Source organism: Lepidochelys olivacea (genome assembly GCF_965140295.1).
Source record: "Lepidochelys olivacea isolate rLepOli2 genome assembly, chromosome: 25".
Classification (NCBI taxonomy): domain Eukaryota; kingdom Metazoa; phylum Chordata; order Testudines; family Cheloniidae; genus Lepidochelys; species Lepidochelys olivacea.
In genome coordinates this window covers 17024125-17050296 of record NC_140435.1, presented here as the reverse complement: position 1 = coordinate 17050296, position 26172 = coordinate 17024125, and the positions used below count along the sequence as shown (strand labels likewise).

Sequence of the window (26172 nt, the reverse complement as noted above, 5' to 3'; positions counted from 1 at the left end):
AGGCAGGGACTACGACTTCCATGAGACTGCGCGCGGGAAGTCCCGTTGAGAGAGCGCAGTTCTCGCGCGATTTGGCGAGGCCTCCAAGGAGGCGGGGGAAACGGGGAGTGAAGAACAACATTTCCCATGAGCCTGTTGGCGGGGACGAGGCCCTCCTGGGAGGCGAGGGCCGCTCGCCAGCGCGTGATTTGCTCCGAGTTCTCGCGTGACCTATGCGCGCCGGGGCTGTCCAGCCCTGTGAGGCAGGCTCGCGACTCCATGTCCCAGGCGCCCTTGCGCGGGCAGCCGCCCCCGCCCCCGCGTTGTGGCGGCGGCGGCCTGAGATGGCGGCGGTCGCTGCGGGTGGCTCGGGCTCGGCCGCCGGGGCGGCCCCTCAGCAGCAGCAGCAGCAGCCGCCGCCGCCGCCGCAGCAGGCGGCGGGGGGCGCGGCGGGGTCGGGCTCCGGGGAGGCCGGCGGGGGCGGCGCTGGGGCCGGGGCGGGCTCGGGCGGCGGGGCCGGGCCCGGGCCCGGAGGCGGGGGCGAGTCGTGGTACCTGGCGCTGCTGGGCCTGGCCGAGCACTTCCGCACGTCGAGCCCGCCCAAGGTGCGGCTGTGCGTGCACTGCCTGCAGGCCGTGCTGCCCCGCAAGCCGCCGGCCCGCATGGAGGCCCGCACCCACCTGCAGCTGGGCTCCGTGCTCTACCACCACACCCGCAACGGGGACCAGGCCCGCGGGCACCTGGAGAAGGCGGTGAGGGGCGGCGCAGGCCGGGGGGTAGCGGGCCCCAGAGGAGGCAGTGAGGGGCTGGGGGAGGGCAGGCGGCTGGGGTCCTGCAGGGTGCTGACGGGTGGAGGCTGACGGCCACTGACTACTCTCCCCGCGGCCCTTCGCGGGAGTCAGGCTGCTCTCTGCCCCAGCCAGCTTGTGATTTGGTGCCCTACTGAGCAAGGGGGCCAGGCTGTTGTCTGGTGGGCTGAGTGAAGGGTTTCATGCCATGGAGGGAGACTGTGCTGGCTCCTCGATTGAGGCCCATGAGCCATGTTCTGTCTGTTTACCAAAGAAATTGTAGTGTGAAGGAACGGGTGGCCGTGGGGCAGTTTCTTAAATGAACCCCTCGTATTGTTGACTGTGCACTGACTCATCTGTTGTCTTCTCTTACAGTGGATGATATCACAACAAGTATCCTTTCCTGACCATCTGACGGTAGAAATTTAATAGCTGAACACTCACGTTTATAGCCTGGATTTAATGTGAAGTATTTCGACAAACAAAACTGGCCAGAGTGAACCTGATTCAGTATTTTGTAGGTTGTTCTCACCAGTTCCCAGACGTGGGCTTTTCTTAAATCTTTAAGCTTTGTCTTGGCATATTGAGTATTGATGGGTGGACTAATACGTATTGCAGCAAAGTTTAATATTTACTTAACTTTGATGCTGCTAGATTCCACAGTTTGAAGATGTTAAATTTGAAGCAGCAAGCCTTCTGTCTGAACTGTACTGTCAAGAGGTAAGTGTATTGAGGCTGCTCCTAAAATATGGTACTTTGCTGATCATGAGTGCCCTATCGAGGGGGTGAAGGGTTTTTGACAATTTACTAATATTTTTTGTATTAGAACCACATGTGCACACATCAGTTACAACGTACTCCTGATTATGGGTGATCTCTGGTGCAGGGAAGCTTAATTTGTAGTGAAGTAATATGGAAGTTCCAAGGTGTTTCAATATATCCCATTATGCTGGTTGCAATTACCATTACAATTAAGAAGTTCTATGATAAAATGAGTTTACAAACCTTACTTATTCCATTAGTCATGGAGGAAAATACAGGCTAACTTTTTTTTTGGAGTTTTCTGAGATACTTGTGTTTTGTGCCTTGAATATTTTGGATTAGATTTACTAAAAGACCTTTAAAAGGGGTCTTCAGTTTTTGCAGGCAAGCCCATTTGTGTTCTCTAGTATGCATTTTTGTGCACGCATGAAGGGTTATGAGTGTACAGATGGATTTATGTTCTAATATTGTTCAGCACATCTTTTGAGGACTGCAAATTTGATTACTAATGTCAATGTTTGTTTTCAATTTTTTTTGTTTTTTGTTTTGCTTTCAGACTTTTTTAAATTGGGACCAAACCAGAATATCTTTCATTAAATCTCAACTGCTTTCAGTGCTGAAGATTCATTATTTTGGTTGGTTTTACTGTTGACTTTAAGGTACATATTTTTATTTCAGAATTCAGTTGATGCAGCAAAGCCTTTGTTGCGTAAAGCCATCCAGATTTCACAGCAGACGCCGTACTGGCACTGTAGACTACTTTTTCAGCTTGCCGTAAGTATTATTCAGGTGCCTTATAAAGCTGCATAAAAGGACTGTGAAAATGTCAGGAAGAAAGTATAATTTATATGTAAATTTCTAGATTTTTGCAAAGAGGAGAGAATACTTCTGTATTACTGAGGACACAGCAAGGCTTGGGTGTCTGTCTCTTGATCCAGTGGCTGGAACTAGTGCATAGATGGAACTGCCGAGAGTGTTTCATGTTGTACTATTGTGATAGACTTCAAATGGAGTCTAGTACAGGCCTCCTTGCCTGTAGGGGTGGTGATGTGGCTGGCAGGAGAAGGGGGGGAGATCCTCAGGGTTCTAGCAGGGACATAGAATCCTGAGAAAAGGTAGAAGAATCCCCTTCAAAATGTACATAAAACAGATACCTCCCCACACAGCCTGACTGGATTGAATAGAGAGTTTCCTACTTGAGGATGGTGTGAGAGCAGTGTGGGTTCCACCGTTTTCCACTTGCCTTAACATCCAAAGCCAAACTGGGTTGGAAAGTGGAATTACTACGAAGGCTTCAGATCAACATCAGAAATGTTGTTCTCCACTTTTCGTAAATGTTCTTATGCATGGCTTCAGTTGCACGTTTAACGCAGTACTGGTTTTTAGGCATCATCTGAGAACAATCTTGGAATTAGGAGGTGTGCTTGACATCTTGTCCTTACTTTTGTTGTACATATGTTCAGCGGATACTACTTAACCGATCTATAGGGTATCCCAGACTGTTAGGATTAGAAGCTCATCATATCCAAAGAGTTTACAGGCTAACCAAGTAGAGAGAGAGGCAGGTCTTGCTCTCTGCTGGACCTGTACAGTCAAGAGAGCATTGTTCAGCAATATCTCTTCCAAGATGTGCCTTTTCTCAGCAGCCTGATAGATACACAGAATACAATGAAGGCTGTTTGATAAGGATTGAGGGAATTGCGCTTTAGAGGCACTTTCTTTCAAAAGGGAGCTTGCCAAACTATTCTCTTGAAGAATGTGTTAACATTCACCTGTACTCCTCTTCTTCCCCCATTCTGTATAGGCTCAATCAAATAGCAACAACTTATTTCAGCAACCTTGAAAATGACTCGTTTGTGTAATTTGAGTTGAGATTTTTGAGAGCCTTGCACTTCTGTCAGTTAAGGAGGAAATGTTTACTTATCAGTGAGTTGTATGTGTACGTATAAGAAGCTTAACCTCCAGTTATATTCTGTGCTTCTGTGAAAGATTCTTCTTACAAACCCCAAATATGTTGCTGGTATTGTGACATGTTTCTTTCTAGCTTCCTCCTGGTCAAAAGGCCTGAATTCTTTATTCTGTTGCACATTTCACTGAGATGAATTGGCTTTCTGACTGGAGATTGGGAAAATTGCAATTTCAGAAACTAAGGATGCATCACAAAAAAACCTACACCACTCTTCTTCCCTGGCCTGGAGCATTGAATATCAGGTCGTGCTCACCGACTTTATGATAGTGCCTTCCCTGCCAAAGGAACCCCTGCTGTTTTTGACTGTATGTTAGGTTTAGATGAGGCTGTATGTAGAGTAGACCACCTCTACTCTATGATAACTTGGATATGTGTTTTAAAAAAAAAAAGGTTTGAAGGGGATTTTCTTTGAAATGTTGAAAACTTTTTTAGAAGAGGAATAGGAAAAGTTTCATGAAAAGGCCTTCTGTTGTGTTCAGGTGACATGTAAAGAACTCCTATTAAGCAGTTGTATCAAACTTTAATTTCATAACAAAATGTCCAATTATTGTAACAGGAGTACCAAAAGAAAAAAACATAACTGGAAGTTTGAGTCATCAAAAATGCTAACTTGAAAACTGACTTTTTTTTTTCTCTTCAGCAACTTCACACACTTGAAAAAGATTTGGTATCTGCATGTGACCTTCTAGGAGTTGGAGCAGAATATGCCCGGGTAGTAGGATCAGAATATACCAGGTATGTTGCCTTCACCTACCTTTCCCAGAAATATTTTAATTTATTCTAATTTACATTGAGATGCTGGTTGCAAATGAGCTTCTGTAAATCCATCATAATCAAAGCAGCATTTCTCATGTATTCTCTCTCTCAAATCTGAGTCTCTTGCTCTCGCCCATCCAAGGCTGCTTTTAACAGGAAACAAACACCGGCAGTCTGCACCAAAGTTCTGGAGATTCTTATTCTTAAACAGAACTTTGTTTGCCCTCCTCATCTACTCACATCTTCCCAACATGCAGGCTTTAGCCTTTAGCTCCCCTGCAAATGGGGACCTTCCAAGGCTTAGATACAGACCTAAAGCCTCAGACTCTTTATTTCCCTGGCACTGTGATTTGGACTCCTTTTTCCAATTTTAAACTTGCCTTCCTCTTCTAGCTCTGGCAGGCCCCTTATTGCTGCTTTGAGTGGAGCCCCAGAGATAGAGGACAATGGGTGTTTTCTATATTTTGGTGCATAGACCGCAAAAATTTGATTAAACCCTCTTCTCCCACCCCACACATTACCTTATAATTTACCTTATGTTGTGTCTTTTACGTCGGAGATACTCTAAAGTCTGGTCTGCCACCACTGGGGTGGCCGCACCCAGCCAATGCACACAGGATGCTGCACAGTAATGAAGGAGGACACTTGTGCTTTGATAAGTAGGACCATGGGATGATGGCCTTGCAGAGCAGGCAGGACCTCTTTTTGTAAGATCTCATTTCAAAGGTCTTCAGATGGTAGATTGCATGGACTTCATTTACCATGAAAGGGTGAAGGGCTGAGTTGGTTCTACTAGACTTCTGACCCAGGCTCCCAGGCAGTCTAAGCATTATAAGTGTGATGCCTATATGAATAGCTTGTTTCCTCTGGCCTAGTATAGTCCACGCTGAAAAGATCTGCAGCAGTCTCTTACCCTGAGTTTTCTCTCATGAGTATATCTTTGTTCAGTGTTGTACCTTCTTAGAGCTGTAACACAGTTTTGTTTTATTTCAGGGCACTGTTTCTGCTAAGTAAAGGGATGGTAAGTTGGATATATTTAAGTGTAACAAATAAGCAAGCAAGTTAATACTGTTACTTCATACGTTTTATCGGGACAAAATAAGGCTTTGCTCTTGAAATTGTCTAGTTTGTGAGTTGTGTGCCTTCCTTGTGCCAACCATATTTTGCTTCATTTCTGTAAGCAGGCATGATGTTTGAAATGCACCTGAAATCTGCTCTTTGGCATGCAGGATTCTTATGTAGTTCAATGTCTTGCCTGCTCATAATAGCAACACACAAGTAATTTCATGAAGAAATCAAGCACTGTTAGTTATTGGCATATCTCAGATTAGGGAAGTTGATTATAATCAGTGAAGAAGCCCTTTTGTGATGCAGGATGAAAGGTCCAATAACATATAATGACCAGTTTTTTTAAAAAAGAACACCTTTAAAGTTAACATCTTAAGTCTACATTTAGAGACTTAAATAAATGAGACCCGACATTCAAAAGGGAAGAGCACTCAACAGCTTCAACTCAGCTTCACTGAGCATTTAAGCTGTTTTTTCTGCACTGTTTATATACGTAGTGCTTTTCTTATAGCTTCTTTTAATGGAACGGAAACTGCAGGAAGTGCACCCACTCCTTACTCTGTGTGGACAGATAGTTGAAAACTGGCAAGGAAATCCCATCCAGAAAGAATCATTGCGTGTGTTCTTCTTGGTGCTGCAGGTGACTCATTACCTGGATGCTGGGCAGGTATGTGAATGATAATTGTGCAAAGTTATATGTTTGGGAATCAGGGAAAGATTCCTGTCCAAAAGGCTGTGATGTGTTATGAAATTACTGCATCAGCTTATGCCTTAAAGCAGACTAAACTCTTTAAGGCAATGACTGTTAACTGGTTGGCACGTTTACTGAACTGTATACATATTCAGGTGTTGTCCCAAATAGCATGACCTGTGTCTGATATGAATCAACTTTCACAGGTGAAAAGTGTGAAACCGTGTCTGAAGCAGCTCCAGCAGTGCATTCAGACCATATCGACTCTTCATGACGATGAAATTCTACCCAGCAACCCAGCAGATCTCTTTCACTGGCTGCCGAAGGAGCACATGTGTGTGCTGGTCTACCTGGTGAGAAGCTTTGTTTTACTTAAGCGGCCATTGTTAACTGATGGGGTGTGGGATAAGTGTGCTCATTTCACGTGAGGATGGACCTTGTATCCAGAGTATGATCCAGTGTACAAGCACTTTAATTCTTCAAATGATTGTGGAATTCACCATTTTATGTATGGACTGAATGCACAGTACAGAGCAAAGAGTTTTTACTTCTGCCCTCCCACATGTACATACTTCTTCTCATCTAATGCTTGACCCTTGCTCTCCACAGGGATCAAAAAGATGCAGTTCATCCTGTAAGTTCAAACTTACTGAGGTCAGAGTATGGTGACTTATGTGGCTTAAAACAACCAACAGATGGCAAACATGGTCTGAAAGAATTGGCTAGGAGAGCTTGCCATTCCCCACCCTGTTGTAGTGTGTTTTAAATGCAGTGGTTTTTAATGCAATAGCCTTTTGCTTCTAGAAACCAGAGTGGTCACAAGTAAGTGTGAATCTGGTGCTCTCAAATTTAGTTCCTAGTGGTCCAAGTCACCACATGGTAAGCTGCAGTTGACAATCAAGGTCTTCTAAATAGCAGCGGATGTTCTATGTTGTGGGAGACTCCACTTGGAAGAGCAGTTAACTTACATGGAAGTTTAATAATCTATGGAGTTTTGCTCTAGAAAGTGACTTTGTAAAGATGGCATCCAGATGGATCAGCCCTGCCAACTAAACCTGGGATCTGAAAATCACACAGTTTTTTCTAGCTTGTCCATAATCACCGGTAATAAAGGTTTTTCAGGCTGCGTGTTTCTTCTACCATTAGCTTCAAATTCTGGTCTGTGACACCTATGCAACTTTTTATTCCCTTCAGTAATGGCAGCATTTAAAGGGGTTGTACAAGAAGCCCTGAAAATGAAACTTAGTTAACAATGACATCAATACATGAGCCAAGTAGAATCCAGCTCATTCTCCTAGAGCTATGTTGGTTCTTCATGACTGACAGCGGCAGAAACTTGTCTTTTTAACAAAGCAAGGAGATATGACTCCATGTGCCTGAAAATACTTAACTCATCTTTTGAAATTGACTAGATTTCAAGTTGATTTTAAATTGCTTTGACTTCAGTTCTGGAATGTGACTCTAGACTTTCAGACCCTCTTTCTTACATTCTGTGGCAGGTGACAGTGATGCATTCCATGCAAGCAGGATACCTGGAGAAGGCACAAAAGTACACAGACAAAGCACTCATGCAGCTAGAAAAGCTAAAAAGTAAGTATTAGGGTTAAAACTTTTGATGAGTTGCAAGGCACCTTTATCTGGTGCTAACATAAAAATACCAAAAACTGCAATCTGCCTGCAAGAACAGGCACCTCTAATGCTATTGATCTGTTCGGGGTTACTTCCATAAGCCTATGTATGAGGATTTACTGCTCAGCTGTAAGAATTTTGCTCCGGTCTGAAGGTTAGTTTATTAAGATCTGAGTCCAGAACAAGAATTCTTTCCTGTACAAATTTACTGATTAGCCTGCTGAGTTATGGGAGTACAAAAAGATTAATTCATCAGTTCCTAGCAGTTTTTAAACTGCTCTGCAGAAACTTTGCTATCCAAATGACTGGACTATTCAAGATCCTACTTATTGGAAGCAAAGTCATGATCCCCAGGGGTTCAGCTAAGTGAAGCTTGGACTACCATTCTTCCCTGATCAAGGAACAATTCTCCTTTTAAAAATAGGCTCACTTCCCCAGTGGCAACTGAAACAGTAGGTGGGAGCAAGCTGACTTTTCTGATGCCACATAGTTCATATAGACTTCTGCTCAGAAGTCTTTGTGCTGAAGTTCTGTTGAACTGTCAGCATCAGGGAAGCTAGCTTTGTAGTAGTTATTTAGGGCCTAGGCAATGGGGTTAGGATGTTTTAATACTATATAACTTTATTTCCTGAACTACCTTTGCTTCCCTCTTAGTGTTGGACTGCAGTCCTATTTTGTCATCTTTCCAAGTTATTTTGTTGGAACATATTATCATGTGTCGGCTTGTCACTGGGCACAAAGCTACAGCACTGCAGGAGGTAAAACTCTTTTGATCACTTCCATGCTCGTTTAATCTTTTGAATATTCATGAATCTTTGCAATAAATGTTAGTTAAAAAATATGGACATTTAATTTCCAAATAACATGTTCAGACTCTCGCTGGAATTCTAGTAGTCTTAGTGTAACTACGAACAATGCATAGCAGTGTCTGGGAATCCTTAATAAGACACTGGCAAGGTTCTTAAGCCTTGAAATTAAACTACGTTCCATACCTCATTTGAGAGCACTTCAGAGATTTTACTCACAGGGTTTTAAAATAGTATAGGTTGCTAATGGCCAGAACTGAGTTCCAGATACTTTTCCCCTCATCCTCTTTTTCTGTCACCCTTAACTATGCCACCATACTTCCTTCACTCAAACCCATAACTAGATTTGTCTTCAACTCTTCTTTCCCTAACTTCCATATAGTGTCCACCACATGACACTTCAACCTGTGCATACATAAGATGCAACTGTTTCTATTCATACAGCTAAAACTGTCATCCAGGCTCTCCTCTCCATCCTGATAGTTCATAAAAAATGCAGTTGAAGATTAATTTTCCTCACTTGTTCCTCTGATCAAGTCATCCCCCTTTTGAATCCTTCGACTGGTTCCCCATTCTCTATTTGGCTCTAGCTCAGGCATATTGCACTGGCTTTTCCAGCCCTTCACAACCCTGCCCTTCCCTACTTATCTTTGTCTAATTATGTCACCACCTCCTTCCTCCCCTCTGATGGTAATACTGGTCTCAGCTTCCCTTTTGTCCAGTCCTCCCCCAAATGTCTGCATTGTCTTCCATTCCATCCCTTTTTTTATGGAATACGCTTTCTGAATTGGTCCACTGACCTTTCAAATCTTTTAACACTGCCTACCACAGCATTTAGAAGAAATTAGCCAAGTAATAGTGGCTAAATAAAGGAGCAGTTGGTGATGGTTCATGAGTTCGTTTTTTTTAACCCTTTGAATGTTTTGTCCCTCTTCCATCTTTTGTCGCATGTTGTCTTGGATTGTGAGCTCTTCAGGACCGGAACCATGACTTCATGTGGGTGGATAGTGCCCAGCACATGATAGAATCTACCCTAAAGCAAATAATTCTGAAAACTGACTGGTGCACACATCCCAGACAGGGAAGAGCCTATATACACTGATCTATGTATGGCTTAGCTTGCAACGTGTCTGGACTCTACTTTAAAGGTGCAAAGCATAGCTTAACTTAAATTTGAGCAAAGCACAGCAATAAGCTAATTGGCTTTTACAGTTCAGGCAGTTGGGAAGTGGGGGCAGGCTCAGCCTAGACGTAATAAAGAAATAATTGGTTTAATCTTTTAAAATATTTTTTCTAACAGATCTCACAAGTCTGTCAACTCTGCCAGCAGTCTCCCAGACTGTTTTCTAATCATGCTGCGCAGCTACATACTCTCCTAGTGAGTACACACTATTACTGTTGAATTTTGACCTATACATGGCACCATAACTAGAGTTCCATCTTAATTATTTCAGATAACTGTTCTAGTGATGCAAACCTCAGCCATATTTTTACACTTGCACCGGGCAAGATCATTTAATAATTTTATAGAAATCTTGTAAATTGCCTCAGTCTGTCTTTTAAGCAAACACCAAGCATTTTGTAATAGCCATAGAACAGTTAAATAGTTAAACTCTTCTCCTTTAAAAATACAGCACATTTAAGTATGGGAGCTTTGCAAGTGAACATCCACAAGGTATATTGTATGTGTTAGGGAATGCATTTTGGTAACAGAAAAATCATAAGATGATTCACTGTATGTAGAATTTGTATTTTTAATGTTATATGAAACAAACGGATTCTAAAAAGAAATGAACTTTACAATAATTTGATGAGAAGTTGGCAATACAGGAATTACTTGATCTTCTCAAGTGAACCAAACAAAACTGAGGCTTGTTGGTGTCTGGCATAACACATTAAATTGTTTTCCTGTTAATGCCTCATAACCACTGTTCCCTCTAAGCTGTGCGCGTGTGCACAGATCCTAAACCCTGTGCACACAGTGAAATACCGCACGCACAAAAATTTGCACAGAAGAAATTTTTTTGCGCACATGGGCTGTCAAAAATGAGAGGGAACATTGCTCATAACTTCAAGATTTAGTGGATCAAACTTGCAACCATCTCCTTTACTTGCAGAATTGCAATTTTGCTACAGTTACTAGAATGCTTAGTCTAAAATGCACTTTTTTTTACAGGGGCTTTACTGCATTTCTGTTAATTGCATGGACAATGCAGAAGCACAGTTTACTACAGCATTGCGGGTAAGATTTAATGCTAAAACTACTTGCTGTAGCTCTATTAAATGTAGACGTGGGCATAGAGTAGACTTACCTTCAATTTCTCTAGGGTGTGTCCTCTAGTAACCTTTTATGAAGCAGCCATGGGTTTTGCTTTACAGCTCCTTGGGTAAGGCAAAGCTATCTTACCCAGTGAAACGTATGAATAGATCATTCCACTATTCCTGTTGAGGGGGGGAGGATTAAGACTTGAGGGGCGCAGAGCCTGAGTGCTTTAATATTATCATGGGTTTCAGAGTAGCAGCCGTGTTAGTCTGTATTCGCAAAAAGAAAAGGATGCATCCGATGAAGTGAGCTGTAGCTCACGAAAGCTTATGCTCAAATAAATTGGTTAGTCTCTAAGGTGCCACAAGTCCTCCTTTTCTTTTTGGGAATATTATCATTGGTGCTCGCAACAATCTCTCTTTACTAGAATGGGGCAATATCAGAGGACACTGTGCTCAAAGGGCTGGCTTAGCAGTTCCATCTCACCCAAACTGAGATTACTTTAATATGAAGAGACATAAGAGTAACTAAGATGAAGCAGCAAATTCTTAAGGAGCTTGGAATAATGAAACAAAACAAAAAAGCCTCCCCTCAGGAATGGGGTGTTTAAATGCTGCCTGTCGTGTATTTTGCTTTAGAGACTTTTACAGACTGCTGTTGGGTTTAATATTTATTAACAGCTTCTCAGAAATGAGTCTGTGTATGAACACACTTTTGAGTGTCTAGATGGCATGGCTCTTCTGGGCTGCGCTATTTCTTTGTCTTGTGAGGGCTGTAAACATGCTGCTTAGTGACTAATACCAGTCTAGCTATTTCTGGTTTAGTTTTATATTCTTCTATTTTAGCTCACCACACATCAGGAATTGTGGGCATTTATCGTGACAAACCTGGCCAGTGTGTACATCAGGGAAGGCAACAGACACCAAGAGGTATGTGACTGGCTGCTTCTGATCTGTGGCTTTACAAGGTGCATATTTGCAAGAGGAAAAAATTTTAGCACAGCTCTTTGATTATTCATTCTTGGTGTGCTTTGCCACAAGGGGGAGTGCTTTGTTGGGCAACCACTCATCTGATCAACATGGCGTCATTTATTAATAATATTACTTACAGGGGCTTGAGGGTATGAGTTGGCCTGGGGCAGACCATTAAAGGAAACGAGCATTTTGGATCCTACAGAGAGGTGTGATTTAGATGTCGGAGCACAGCAGTGGGAGTCAGGAACTTGAGTCCTAATCTCAGGCCTGTCACTGACTCCCTCTGTGATCTTGAGCCAATCACTTAAATTGTTCATTTCAGTTTCCATCTGTATCTAAGGGCAATATCTACATTACATGGAGTTTAATAAGAATTAATTAAATGATTATGAAGTGTTTGGAAATGGACATTTTCAGGTGGTGTGTGTTACCCACAGAGGACTGATCAATCAACCCTCTTCCCAAAGAAGTTTACATCAACTTTCAAGTATTTATCATTTGTACAGCAGTATTTGTGTATTCTCTCTAGCACTTATGATTGGGTTCTTTAGCTATTTTTCAGAAACAGTGTTATACTTTCAAGTGTTATACTTAGTCTTTTATGGACAATTACATTGTCAATTTGAACAAGCAAAAGCTGAAGCACGTTAAAAGGGGATGCTTGGAGAATGAAAATTAGTTAACTTAATTTTTGTTTAGTGTCAGGTTCTGGTTCTTGTTAGTCAGCAAGATGATTCAGCTTTTGGATTTCAAGCACTCCTGTCATATGTTTCCATTAAAAGTCTTTCCAGTTAAATTTGAAGTTTCATGCTAACACTTACGAAGTCTAAAAAAAATAGAAAATTGTTCTATGTAAACCTGATTTTTCGAGCCAATATTGAGCTGATGGAACCCTTCCAATGTTGGAATGTTCCATCTTGTGTTCTAGCCAGTAACAGCAAATGTTTGCTATGTTTTTATATAACTTGAGCATTCTGCTTTATGTACTGCTCCCATTAAAACATTTGTATCCCATACTGTAAGCTAATACTTGTTAGAAACAATTTTTTTCCATTTCTGTTTCTTGACTACAGCTTTACAGTTTATTGGAAAGGATAAATCCAGACCACAACTTCCCTGTAAGGTAGGGATTCTGGATATCTTCTAAATGCTATTTTTGCAAGGGTGTTTTTATGGCTCTTGCCTTGTAAAATTCTTAAAATAAAAAAAAGCAAGCATGAAAACCAAATGATCAGGTTTGAAGTCAAGGAATGAGTGCATACAGGTTTTTCAATCTTTGGCACAAAGAATTTTGCTTTGATTATGAAATGCTGGAAAATAAATTCCTAGAATGTATCCTGTATTACGCATCTGATTATTGTAAAACTCGTGGATTTAAGTTTATCGCTTTGTCCCCAGCTCTCACTGTCTCCGAGCAGCTGCTTTCTACATCCGAGGACTGTTCTCCTTCTTCCAAGGAAGATACAATGAAGCAAAGTGAGTGCAAAGTCAGTGCCATTTGGAAGGGATGAGCGAGAGGGAAAAATGGCTCTTTCATACAAAAGAGAGGGAAGATGAGACTCTTCCAGGTCTACCAGAATCCTTCTCCCCTTGAATTTGGCCAGGTTGATTTAATACCTGCTGTTTGCCTAAATAGGATTGACAAACAGTTTAGAGAAATTCCCCTTTAGATTTTCTTCTCTACAGCTTTGGATTCCTAGTAATGACAATATCTAGCACTCTTTGTTGGTAGATCTCAAAGTGCTTTACAAATGTCTGTATTGTTATCCCCATTTTACAGATAGGGAAACTGAGGCGCACAGAGAGCAAGTGACTTGCACAAGGTGTCGCAACCAGCCAGTGTCAGAGCTTGGAGCAGATCTTAGGTCTCCAGAGTCCCAGTATTTGCCCCTTGACTTCCGCAGTTAGTCTTTCTGTTCTGGATTATGGTTATTACATATTTGTTACATATTCGAAGAAAAGGAGAATGTTTTATACAATGTTTCATTTTTGTTCTGTTTTGATAGACGATTTTTGCGAGAGACACTGAAAATGTCAAATGCAGAAGACTTGAACCGATTAACAGCATGTTCTCTTGTACTCCTGGGTCATATATTCTATGTGTTAGGGAATCACAGGGTAAGCCTTTACAGTCTTCAGTATTACTACTGAGACCCTTGTTTTACTTGCTATTTGCCAAAAAAATCAATGAGTTTTGTAAAACTAATCTGTCTTATGAGTTCCACACGTAGCAGTATCCTACGTAAAGCTGGCAGCATATTGACTTTTCAATTTGTGATTTGCATGTTTAATGGTACGTTGACCAAGCAGTGACATTTGCAATCTATTTCGGAAGATTGTATTTTCATAATGTTTAAAATCATTTGAAAAGAGGATCAAAGTAGAGGAGAAATGGTTTAAACTGGATTGTTTTGGAAAGGATTCTGAATTCAGATTCTCATTTTTTTTTAAATCCTCATGCTGTGGCAAGATGATGCATGCAATGTTTTCCCTGATGTGCCCAGTAGATGTACTCTAATTCCTGTTGTGTTGAAAGATCTTAGACCACTTTAGACTGTATTTTAGGGGTTACTGTCCTACCTCAGAAACACAGCCACCTCCTGGGTTGAAACTTGGCAGCCATTCTGTGGTTACCAAAGTTGTTTCAATTTCAGCAATAATTTATATGTAATTATGGGTGATTCATATATTGAAACAAAATCCTTAATAGGTCACTTGCTTTGAAAGTTACTAGTCTTAATTGGCCCCTTGCATATTGTAGCCGTTCTCTATATTTGCCATCTCTGTCCTCATTTGCTTTTCTTATGCATTAGGGAGCAGTAAACTTTAACTCTGGACTTCCTCTGTGTACTCTGTCTGCGTCCGTCTGTCATACACATAATGTATAGTGTGTGTTCAGGTGTTTGTAGTCTCTTCTAAATACATCCTGATATCTGGTGCTTGGATTTAGTTTGCTGCAGCAGATCCAGTAAATGATGAAATAACAAAACAGGGGTTATACAGAGGAATATAATCTCACATGAGATCGGTTCTAATAGCCCAGGAGTGGCACTGTCTGTCATGTTATTGCATAGGTGAAAATTGCCCTGAGTAGCTCTTAACTAATACATGAGAACAGTGTTGGGTTAAGAGTTAGCTAGATATTCTAGATGGCAGTGAATATCTTCGAGGTGGGAGGGGAGGAGCTGGGGGCTGTGAGCATTCCATTGTGTGACTTGTTATACAAATTTTACGGAACACTTTATATCTTAAAGAAAAATATCTGTGGCTACAATGAGTGTTTGACCTTAATATGCATTCTTGACTAGGAAAGTAATAACATGGTGGTACCAGCCATGCAACTTGCTAGCAAGATCCCAGACATGTCTGTGCAACTATGGTCTTCAGCTCTGTTGCGAGGTAAGTTAGTCAAAGTGTAGCTCCTATATGTCTGTATACAAGACAAGTAGCAAGTTGAGTTCTTAGGACTGGGGAGAGGGGAAAGACCATGCTTTTCGATTCTAATGCTTACCAAGAAGCTAGTGGCATAAACATCTTATGACCCCAGTTTTTTTAGGCGTGTATGTGTCTGAAAGACAAGAAAAGTTAATTTTCTGACCTGATATGCTCATATTTAAAGTGTGTGGAAATCAGGTGCTTCTTCCAGAGAAGCTCTGCAGGAGAAGCTGGTGTCAGTCACTTGGGTGTCAGAAATCCCAACTATCAGTCCTGCTGTGCAGCAGCTCGCATAAGCTAATGTAGCCTCTCATTTGCAGCTGTTCAGACTTGATGCCCAGGTTTTGGGCAGAATGATCTTGGCCAAAATTTTCAAAAGTTACAGGTTGATTTTTGAATGTCCAACTTGCCACCTTAGAGGGGCTTAACTTTCAGAAAGTTTTGAGAACCATCCTCTGAAAATCAGTCCCACATAATGTCTCCAGGTGGGCACCCAAAATCACTAGTCACTTTTTAAAATCTTGGCCTTAGGTGTCTCATTGGAAGCCTGTAATTTTTAAGAAACTTTTTTTCCCACTTTTTCAGATTATTGCACTAGCTCCTAACTGTTCCCACCATCAGCCAACTTGTATGCTGACCTTATTTGCCCAGAAATAACGCCACCTGTTAGTCACTAAAGAGGTGTGATTCACAGAGGAGAAAAAGATCAGGAAACATTGGCTTACAGTAGTGACAGTTATGAGCCGGTGTAGCAGTCTGAAAAAGAAAGGGGAAATGTTTGAGTGGCTTTTCAGTGCCTGATAGCAGGAGTGGTAGTCTCAAATTTTAATGTCACCTTTTCTAGTTCAGCATTAGGGTGCAAGGTGAAAGAAAGGAAAGTAAATTAAACCAGGAGGGACAGGGTGGTCAAGTGGGAAAACAAAAAAGTAAACCCCAAGAAAATACCAGATAGATGCTAATGGCTGTTCCAGGAGCCTACTGAATCTTTAACATTGACACCAGCCCCAGATTTTTTGGACGCCGAGGTCATCCCTGCATGTTTTGCTACAACAGTAGAATCACTAATGCTTGCAGTTTATGGTGTCTCCATGAATGTCTTGCAAAAGGGGTGGGAGAGAATCTTATATTGCTCTCTAGCAATCCCATGTGGCTCTCACAAGAGCAGTGTTAAATTAATCCAGAGAGAGGTTGATCTAGTTCTTGACTAGAAAGGCAGGTTAGCCTGCTGTAAAGCTGAGAGGGCGGATGAATAGGCAGGATTCTAGAGGATGTTTTGTAGTTGATTCTCTCTCAAAGTATCCCTTTTCATCATACATACACATCATACCATATACCACATCATACATACATATAATTTAATTTGACTCCCATCAGACCCAGGATGCTTTATACAAATATTGACTAGTTTCTTGGCAGACTGTGTTAATGCTACAGTTGACTTATCCTGCAGCTTCAGTTTAATATAAATAGTCACGTTACTACAAACCCTGTGCTGCACATTAAGCGCTGCAGGCAGGAAAGGCCAGACTTACATTCTCCTCTTTTCCTGCTGCTTTGGTTAAAAATGTCTTCCAAGTAACTGAAATACTTTTCTAATTATTATGTGAGTGTAGCTCTTGCCTGAGGTGCGTTGATGGCTCTAGAGGCTGACACCCTCAATTTATCCTTAGTCCGGGTGCAATATGAATTTCCCCCACACTGTCCCATCAGTGTGCATTATCCATGCCTTGAAGAGACATTGAGTGGAGAGGGGAACTCTGTCTCAGTAGTCGTTACCTGCTGGGACTGCCTACAAGAGGTCCACTTGTTTCATGGTGTGGATACTTGTCCACTAGTAACTAGCCTGTGGCTCATTAATTTACTGTGAATAGATTGCCAAGCAGTCAGCCATCTGAGTACCATTTTTCAGTCACTAGTCAACTGCAATAAGATTTTCCTCTTGCCTGCAGTCCTTGTATGTGATTACAGGTCTTTCATAAAGTTTCTGTCAAGGAAATGGCAGTCACCTTGAAATAGATTAAAGCTCTTCAGTAATGGAGGATGAGAAAACCATATACATGGATAGTTTGTGGAATTGCCCATACTGAAAAAACAGCTCTGGGTTAGTACACTAGAATGTGGCAAAATATTTAGGAGTCAAATCAGTATGATGGCAAAATACACCACACAGAGGCTCTTTATCTTGGTGCTGTCATCCTGGTAATCTTTTAAACAATTAAGGTGCTTAAGGGAGAGCTTGATTGCTAATAAGTATTGTATTCACTGCAGGATAGCACTGCTTCAGGTTTCTGATGATAGAAAATATAAGAATTCTTTTTGCTTAACTGAAGGTTATTTGTGCATAATGATAGCTGCTTATTTAGCCCAGATTTCCCTTTTGGATCACAAAATAACGCAACTTTATCTCATAAATTCCTCCTGTGTTCACATCATAGAATTGCTGATGAAAAAGCACTGGGCTACTAGTCATGGAGAGTATCTTGGCAAAATGGAAGTATTAAGGGTGGATTGGCACCCTTAAGAGCTGTCCCTTCCACTTTGCTCTGCAGAGCATTTTGAAACTTCACACAGCTACTAAACGCTGCAGTGCTCCTGCCTACCTTTGACATTTTTCTACACCTCTTCCTACTTCCTCAGCTTGTCTAGCATGGGCCTCCTCTTCATCACTTTTCACGATGTTACCGCTGTTTGGGGTGAGAGCCTTCTTCACTGCAGTTCATCACATTGGGAATAGCCATTCTGTATTTCTGGGCCTTGTTGATTCTCCATCTGTCTTCAGATTGCATTTGAAAACTTAATTTTTTCTCTTGTGAACACAGAATCAGTTAACTTCAGCTGTATATTAACTTTGGAGGTGGAATATGGTTTAGCTGAAACACTACCTATTGAAACACTACACTGAGAACCCATTCTATGTATACACCAACTTCCGTTCTGCTTAAGTGTCATAGTGATGAGAATTTTCTGTATAAACAGAGATTTAGTGTTGAAACAAAGTTCTTCAGTCACCTAATATTAGAGCAGCTTGGAAAATCAAATGGATTGTGTATGCTGTTTGGGGTTGAGCAGGAGACTGGCAGGCATCTGTGGCAGAAACTGATCTCAGGAAAGGCAGAATCCAAAGTGGATAATGCCTGGGATGTGACGTGAAGGCAGCTATGACTGCTTTCCCCCAAGCAATGCCAAAAAGAGGCTAATGACAAATGTGGAGAGACGCAAAGATACTAGAAGGGGCACTAGGCACCGTGACTCCTGTATACAAAGTGCTCCTCTCCTGCACCAGACAGCGCTTCATAATGTGAGAGCAAGAATTGTGTTGTGGGGCTCTTTTGGCACAAGTCTGAGCTAAAAAGGGATGAACTAGTTTAAATGAGCAAACATTACATAGGGTGAGACTGTGATGCCAAGTTTCAGCCTATAGTGAATTAAAACAGCGCAGTTTTAAAGCTCCACAAAATTTGGGGTTTGTAATAGAAAATTATAATTCAACTTCTATTAAAATCAGCACTACTGTCAGATTCATATAATTTCCTCTAATTACCAAGACCTGCAGTTGCACACTTTTTTCCAATAGATGGCACTGTAAACTAGACACTGTCAAAGGTTGACAACAAGCAGATGTTTTCTGTTCAAGTAAGAATTACTGGTCCTTGTGGAGCTCCTGGCATATTGTCCATAGAGGTTGAAAATAAAACGAGAATAAATGTTTTGAAACAGGGAAGGATAACAGACCATTCAGCAAAAGTGAAACTTTCTCCTGCCCTCTGATTGTGCAGAACAGGACAGTGCAATAGCAGGGAATGTTCAATGTGGCTGGTGTAATAGCATCAAGTATTTTAGGCATATTTTAAATATTTTTATTGTATGCAGTATCTAAGATTAATCTGCCCTCAGATGCAAGTGTGCAGTTCCTACTGAAGACACTGGGAGGGAGTGCCTGTGAGGGTAAAAGTTAGCACCAAATGTAACTTTTGGCCGTTGTGGTCCAGTTCTGTCTGACCTTGCCTTTCCATTAAGTAGCTTGAGGTAAAAGCACTTGGAGTACCATACCCAAGTGACATAGTTAAGCCGATCTAATCTTCAGTGTAGGCAGTGCTAGGTAAATGGAAGAATTCTTTTTTCAACCTGGCTGCTGCCTCTTGGGGAGGTGTTTACCTATGCTGAGGGGAGAGCCCTTCCCGTTGGCGTAGGTAGTGTGAACACTGAAGCACTAAGGCAGTGCTGTTATAGTGGTGCCACTGCAGTATTTCTAGGTAGACTAACCCCGTTTCATTATTTTCATTGTTCTCCCTTGCTGAAAATAACTTTTAAACATCCCTAGAGTAGCAGAAACACCTTTAAACTTCTCTGCAGAGTTGTTATAAAAGTTTCAGGGCATACTGTTTAAAGGGCAGACTTTTTTGGGGGGATAATCAATTTTAAAAGCTTTGGATTCAGTGTTCCTTGAAAATGACTTTATAAAAAGTAGGAGACAGGAAGGAAGTTCCACATGGGGCTACACAAGTGACCTCCTCTTTCTCCAGCCAATAAAAAGGGGCATTCTTAAGCAATAAAAAATCCCATCTGCCCAAACTGTCAGCCATTTAATCTTTCTCTCAGTACAAAAATGTGATACACTCCACTTTTTTCTCTTTCAGATCTGAACAAAGCCTGTGGAAATGCAATGGACGCTCATGAGGCTGCACAGATGCATCAGAACTTTTCACAGCAGCTTCTTCAGGACCATATTGAAGCTTGTAGTCTTCCAGAACACAACCTAATTACGGTAGGTAGTCTTCATCTTTCAACAGTATGGTGTGTGTAAAGCAACACACTGATCTTTTCTCTTGTCTGCCACCACTCCCCCGACACACATGCATCTCAGTGAGTCGCCAAACTTCAGGCTGCTTCCTAATATTTACAATGGATGGATAACAGAAAAGAGAAATGGAGGTCAAATTAATGAGTTAACTTCTGTAAAGGCTGTTAGGTTGGTGATGTCTTTATTTCTCAACTGTGCTTTTCCCTGAGTGTCACATGATTATTTATTGCATGAGCAAAGTGGTTTTTGTAACCCGTCAGATGGTTCATTTTACTTACAGGTCTTGCTTTCAAAAGCAAGAAACCATTTATGTTCTGGATATGTTATTTGGTTATGGTAGTACACCCAGATCTTCAGTCTGAGAGATATTGTCTTGTACATTGCAAGAAATATCCACTACTGTTCACATTTCTGCCATATTTAGATTTTCTATGTCTAAATCGAAATGTCTTCGGGTAGCCAGTCTAGGGTTTGTATCATTTTGTATCTATACAGACATTGCCATAAACTGAAGTTTTTTACCCCTTTGAATGTGCTAGTCTTCTGAAGTCACTTAGATTCACGTCTAACAGAACTAAATACAGTGTTTTATTTTGGAATCCAGAGAATTACCTTAACCTCTGACTCCCTAACTTTGACTGTCTGTGTCAAAATGTTCTGACACTCAGATTGTTTTGAAGAGGTAAAGAAGTCAATCCAATTTTTTTTTAATTAATCATAATTTAAATGTCTAACTTTCTGGGGACAAAATGAGATGGAGAATAGGAATAAATCATTTTATTGCTTTGTCTGCAGTATGTCCCTTTGTCTGCAGATTTCCCAGAGGAGGGAATGCTTGAGATATAACCTCTTGTTTACAAAGATGCCCACAGTAACTGTGATTCCCAGGAGCATGTGTATATAACCTGCAATCCCAGAGGGCACAGATTTCAGTGATGGTGCTGTGCTAGTGACTTCAGTTTGATGTCTACCTGCATTGCTGAGTTTTTCATAATCCATGTTCTGATTGCATAGGCTAGATAATGTGGATTGGAAAAAATGTATATTACAAAAATTAGTTTTCTGTCTCGGCAGACTTCGTAAAATATAAAACACGCAAATGTATTAAGATGGGTGAGAAACAGGCCTTTATTGAATTTAATTTTGGTTGTAGCTTGAGCATTTTAATAGACTTGTACAGACAAACTCAACTTGGGGCCCTATCCATCAAATCTGTACTTAGGAGTGGTTTCAGGATTGGACCTTCACATTCTTATGGAAAGGAACAGGAAATGCATTCACTCAGTAACTTGCCAAACGTAGGTCAAATGAAGTAAGAGACCAATGTCTGAAATTAAACTGGACCCAGGATTGACTGGCCGTTTGAACAGCAGCATTTTGTCTCTGTGGTATATCCTAGTAATGGACTCCTGGCTGATAAAAATCAAACATTCTGGTTCTCAACTACTTTTGATGCCCTGTCTTTTAGTATCTCAATGTGGTAAATATTATATGGCCAACTCTTCATTTCTGATTTTCCTGTGATTTTTTTTCCCTCCCATGTAGTGTATATAGGATTTTCATATTGTATATTGTCTTTCAGTGGACAGATGGACCGCCTCCTGTACAGTTCCAGGCTCAGAATGGACCCACCACCAGCCTAGCCAGTCTCCTGTGAAAGAGAGAAACTACCAGGACAATGCTTAAAAAATGTAGCCAAAAATGGGGGGAATAACCAGAACATTTTTCCAAAAATTTTTCTGCAAAGAAAACAAAGCAAATTCCTCTTCTAGCGAGGGCCTCGTAGGAAATGGATTGATGATCACATAATGTACATTTCATAGACTTACAAAGTGAGAAGGGCATTTTAAGCTGCTTTTATGTAGCCTGTGTGAACATACAGCTAGTTTGTGTGTATACTCACCATCTGGTTTTAACTTGTTTTCCTCTTATCCAGAATTAAGGTTTAGACAAAGAGGAACACTTGTTCCTTAAATTGGTTAGATGTTTGTTTTTAAAAAAGACTATAACAGAAAATGAAGAATGTATTCAGATTGGAACAGTGATCATAATCTAAATATTTAAACCCTACCTGAAATGATGCATGCCTGCTTTTATTGTTTTCTATGCTCTCCTCTCCCTGGGAGTAATTGGATAGAATCATGACTAGCCATAGGGGTACAAGAAGTTTCAGAAGTTGGTTCATGAAGTGGCATCCTTTCTTCTTCTTCTTCTGTATCAAGGCTTTGAGAGTGCCAGAAGTATTGGAATCCCATAATGAAGGTAAAAATTAGCTCATTTACTAGTTAGACTGTTGAAGAGAGAAGCAAATCAAAGTGTGTGGTTTAGGGTAAACAGTCCCCAAATCTGACATGAATATCTGTATAGAAGAGGCTTACAATAGAATAACACATGCACCTGGGAAATCTTGCGTTTCCAAACTTTTCCATATGCTGGGCAACTTTTCTGTTTTGGTACCTCAATTTTTGTAACCTTGCTGCTGTGAAGTTACTGTGTTTCTCTGTCTGTGTGCTGTCCAGCTGCCTACCAAAATAGGAAAGATGTGGTCACAGCTCGGTCATTTCCATTCTGCACAGTGGAGTTTGGCAGTTGTTAATTCTGTGGAGCAGTGTCAACAGCTTGTAGCTGGGATTCCAACATGCTGAGTGCAGAATGGTGTAAAAGTGGTCATACAGGGTTAAATGTTTCCCCTTTTTGGTAGCTCTGCATATTTCAATAGAAAAATATGTGGTGTTAAGATTTCTAACCAAACAAGTACTGCTGATATTCCAGTAATACTTGTGGGGTTTTTTTTAAGAAATGCTAATCTTACGTTTGGGGCAACTTTCTGACCTTAAAATTGTTGAGTCTAGCAGGAGTGTATTTGAAATTTCTCTCTTGGGGTGGTGGTTCTCCTATTTAGCAATCTGGCATCTGCCTGATAGTTATTTGCCTTCTAGAAATCAAAGTCTACTACTTGACCATTGAGAGAGAGAGAGAGAGAGAGATTTTTAATGGGACAAAAATCTGTTTTGTCCATGTAACGGTGGGGTTTTGTGATCCCTCTGCTTGCTGTACTGCCGCTGTGTAACCTCTTTCTTAGAGCTGTGCCGATGCACAAGCCATGGTAATTTTAGGCTTCATGTAGGTGGAAGATGCTTCAACTTCAGGCCTGCGGAGCAGTACTTGATGCAGCATAAACTTAGTTTTTTTCCCAGAACTCAAAAGATAACAGCATATTTGTGAGCTGACAGGGCTTTATGGGTACTTTTATGCAAATAAGCATCTCTTGTTTCTCATAGTTATTATATAGAAACTGTTCCACAACATTTGTGATTGTGTTGATATAAAAGAAGAGACACTATCTCCAGTGTGTCACCTGGTTTTTTTACCCAGGCTAGAATGCCATTCTTGTACCCAAGAAGGGTTGTGCGAGCTGATCATGAGACACGCTACTTAGAGTATACTTTGCTGAGTTCCTTTGAATTATATCACTGACACTTAGCACAGTGCAGCCACCCCCAGGAAGGGTCCCAGATTGACAGCTCTGGGGACAGAAATCCTCTCTCCTCATAAGACAGCTTTGGCAGCAGCACTGCAAGCTTGCACCACAGTACCAGTGTGGCTTCGGTTCTCACCAGGTGGATTCTGTTGCTGTCCTCTGATGGGGCTGCCAGAAGAGGTGCCAAATCGTGGTATGGGTGTCTGTCACTAGGAAGGGTACTGGCGCAATAGACTTTTCATACTGGCAATCAAGCAGCTGTCACTGCAGTCACTTTGTCTGGATTTCAGCCATTGATGATCAGGTGAATGGTGCCATATTTCATGTGCCATCCAGACCCCTGTCTTAGGACATCCCTTCTTAAAGCCCACAACCTTTACTCTGGGGCATGAAGCAATTAGTGTCTAGTACATCTATGGCCAGATTTCCAAAAGTGCTGAACACCACCTCCCATTGAAACACTTATGGAAAGTGGCCATATTCTCAGAGATGTTGAGCACCCCACCCCGCCCTCATGGTTCTCCACTTCTGGTTGCTGACTGGTCTTAAAAATATGCCCCCAGTTGTGGGTGCTGCTCAGTTGAAAATCCTATGAAAGAATCTTGGTTTAGAAGTGTTTATACTTTGCATTTGGATGTGTGTTAAAGAATGGAGCTTTTACAAAATGGGGTGGGAGTGTCTGTCTTCTGTCTGTCTTCTTTGCTTTCCCACTGATAGGGAACATTCTTGTTCTGTAATGTAATATTCAAATTAATACAAATATTTTTAAATAATTCCCTTCAAAGATTGGCCTATTCAGATGATCCAAGCATTGTTCCTTTGCCTTACTTCTAGGCTCCTGTTATCCACCCTAAGCTGTTTGTTCACCAATCATGTTCTCATTCAACTGAAAGAAATCAATTATAAATGTTCGTTAAATGCCTCTTCTGTGAAGCAATGTAGGGGGGAGGAAACAAAAACTTGTAGTGGGCTGAGGATTAGGTATGGTTCACATGAAGTGTCTCCAGACAAGCTGGGCATGTTCACTTGAGTCTACACAGGTACGTTGCTTCCTGTGGCATTACTGCCTTCAAGCTTTCAGGGGAAGCAATTGGGTTTTCAAGGCTAAAGGTTATGAAAAGGCCATATATTATCCTCTGTGCAGCTCTTCAGTTTGCAGTGGTGATTTTCTAGCTTCTTGTTGGCAATACCTTGGCACATATAGATTGCTTTGTTCTATCTGTAGAAAGCTTGTTGTAAAGTTATAGAAAATAACAATGGGAATTCCACCTGTTACCTGACTAGCCAACACTTGCTTCTTCATAGGAGGGTGGTGCTGCATTTCCAATCTTCTCTGAACAGAGTGGTATGCTTGTTCATATCTGTTGACAACTGACGTATCACCCACCATAGGCTTTGTTTGAATTCAAACTCCCTTTCCTTTCTCCTGCCTTCCTTCTGTGCGCAGAATTTCACACACTGTGTAAATTTGAATTAACCTGGTAATTTTGTATCTCTGAAACTCAGTGTACATTTGCTACAATGTACAATGCTTTTTGACTACACTTGTGTATTAAATTATTTAATAGTCATATTTGCTTTTCAATACATTTTGTATGTAGCGCAGATTAAAATAAGGGTCTCATAACTTAGGTTCTTCCTAATTTTAAAATGCATAGTATCTTTGGTCATCTGTATGTCAAGATGAACAGAAAACTAAAATTTACAATTTAGAAATTTTTGGTTAAATGCTTGATCTGACTTTAAATTGATTTGATCAACACTGCATATTTCTAGTCTTCAGACTCCTGTCCCTTAATTCCCTTTATATGAAACATACACGGTCGTTTTTATGAATTTCTTAAAAAAAAAAACAAAAAAAACCTGTACAGTTTCTTTAGCATTTTTAAATGAGTAGTAAAACTTATACAGAACCATTTTATCATTGTCATGTGGGTAGTGTAAAAACTTCAATATGTATAGACAATGCAGTCTGAAACAGTGTTTGTCTATTATATTTTCATTTTGTGTAGTACAGACTTCAGAGGGGTTTCAGCTAATAAATTGCATACTTGGGAAAGACCATTTAAATTAGCTCCCAGTTTCTTGAAAAAGTAGATAGGAAGTTTATTCCCCCTGTACGTACGTACATATGTACGTACACATGCGCACGCACAGAGAAATTTGTGATGGTACAACAGTGTTAGAGCCTTGAGTTGTTATCTTACCTATAGACACATGCAGTTCATCACTCTGTTGTTTTTACCGCTTTGATTTTAGTTTTTCAATTTACCCAGAGAATGGATAGTTTTCTTTTGTGACAGAAATTCTAATTAGTATACCATTTTGCTTTAATGTACAGGGGTGCTGACAAAACTACATATCACACTAAATGAACCTGATTAGCATTTATAATATATGGCATTCATGCCACAATTATGGAAGCTCTTTTGCACCAGAGGGGTGGAGCAGGGAGCCAATCAGTATTTCAGCTTGTACAGAAAAACCTTCAGTGAAGAAAACAAAGTGAAGTATCACTTGTCTGTACTGTCCTGCTGTCTGAGCAAGTTTGTTGAATTATTTGCTGCCATGAAATGTTAATGTTAGATTAGGTCTGTACAACGTATTGTTTGTAGTTCTCCCTAAATACCAGGACTACTACTTCCGTCTAACACTGTAAATACCATAACTGATGTAAGGAGACATAACTTTAGGCATTAGTTTGTTGCGTTTGGTTCCTCTCGTTTTCTATATTAGAAGAATTTTTAATAAAGTTTAATCTGGCCTCTAA

The 26172-nt window shown here is 40.9% G+C and overlaps 1 protein-coding gene across 1 annotated transcript; it reads left to right on the top strand.

Moving 5' to 3' along the window:
- Positions 1–308: 308 nt before the first annotated feature.
- On the top strand, positions 309–26172 carry MAU2 (MAU2 sister chromatid cohesion factor). The gene is made up of 19 exons (XM_084614696.1): positions 309–731; positions 1143–1160; positions 1422–1487; positions 2208–2303; positions 4139–4233; positions 5248–5275; positions 5834–5989; positions 6220–6366; positions 7513–7603; positions 8297–8400; positions 9749–9826; positions 10625–10690; positions 11557–11640; positions 12759–12808; positions 13084–13161; positions 13692–13803; positions 14994–15084; positions 19758–19885; positions 21504–26172. Exons 1-19 carry the CDS (start codon positions 324–326, stop codon positions 21576–21578), a joined length of 1971 nt encoding a protein of 656 aa, XP_084470822.1. The 5' UTR covers positions 309–323; the 3' UTR covers positions 21579–26172.

What these genes read in the sequence shown, in the direction of transcription:
- MAU2 (XM_084614696.1), top strand. Translation starts at nt 324, where the DNA reads ATGGCGGCGGTCGCTGCGGGTGGCTCGGGCTCGGCCGCCGGGGCGGCC. An exon ending in TTCTGCTAAGTAAAGGGATG is followed by an intron (nt 5,276 to 5,833) that starts GTAAGTTGGATA and finishes CTTTTCTTATAG; the next exon opens with CTTCTTTTAATGGAACGGAA. An exon ending in CAGAACACAACCTAATTACG is followed by an intron (nt 19,886 to 21,503) that starts GTAGGTAGTCTT and finishes ATTGTCTTTCAG; the next exon opens with TGGACAGATGGACCGCCTCC.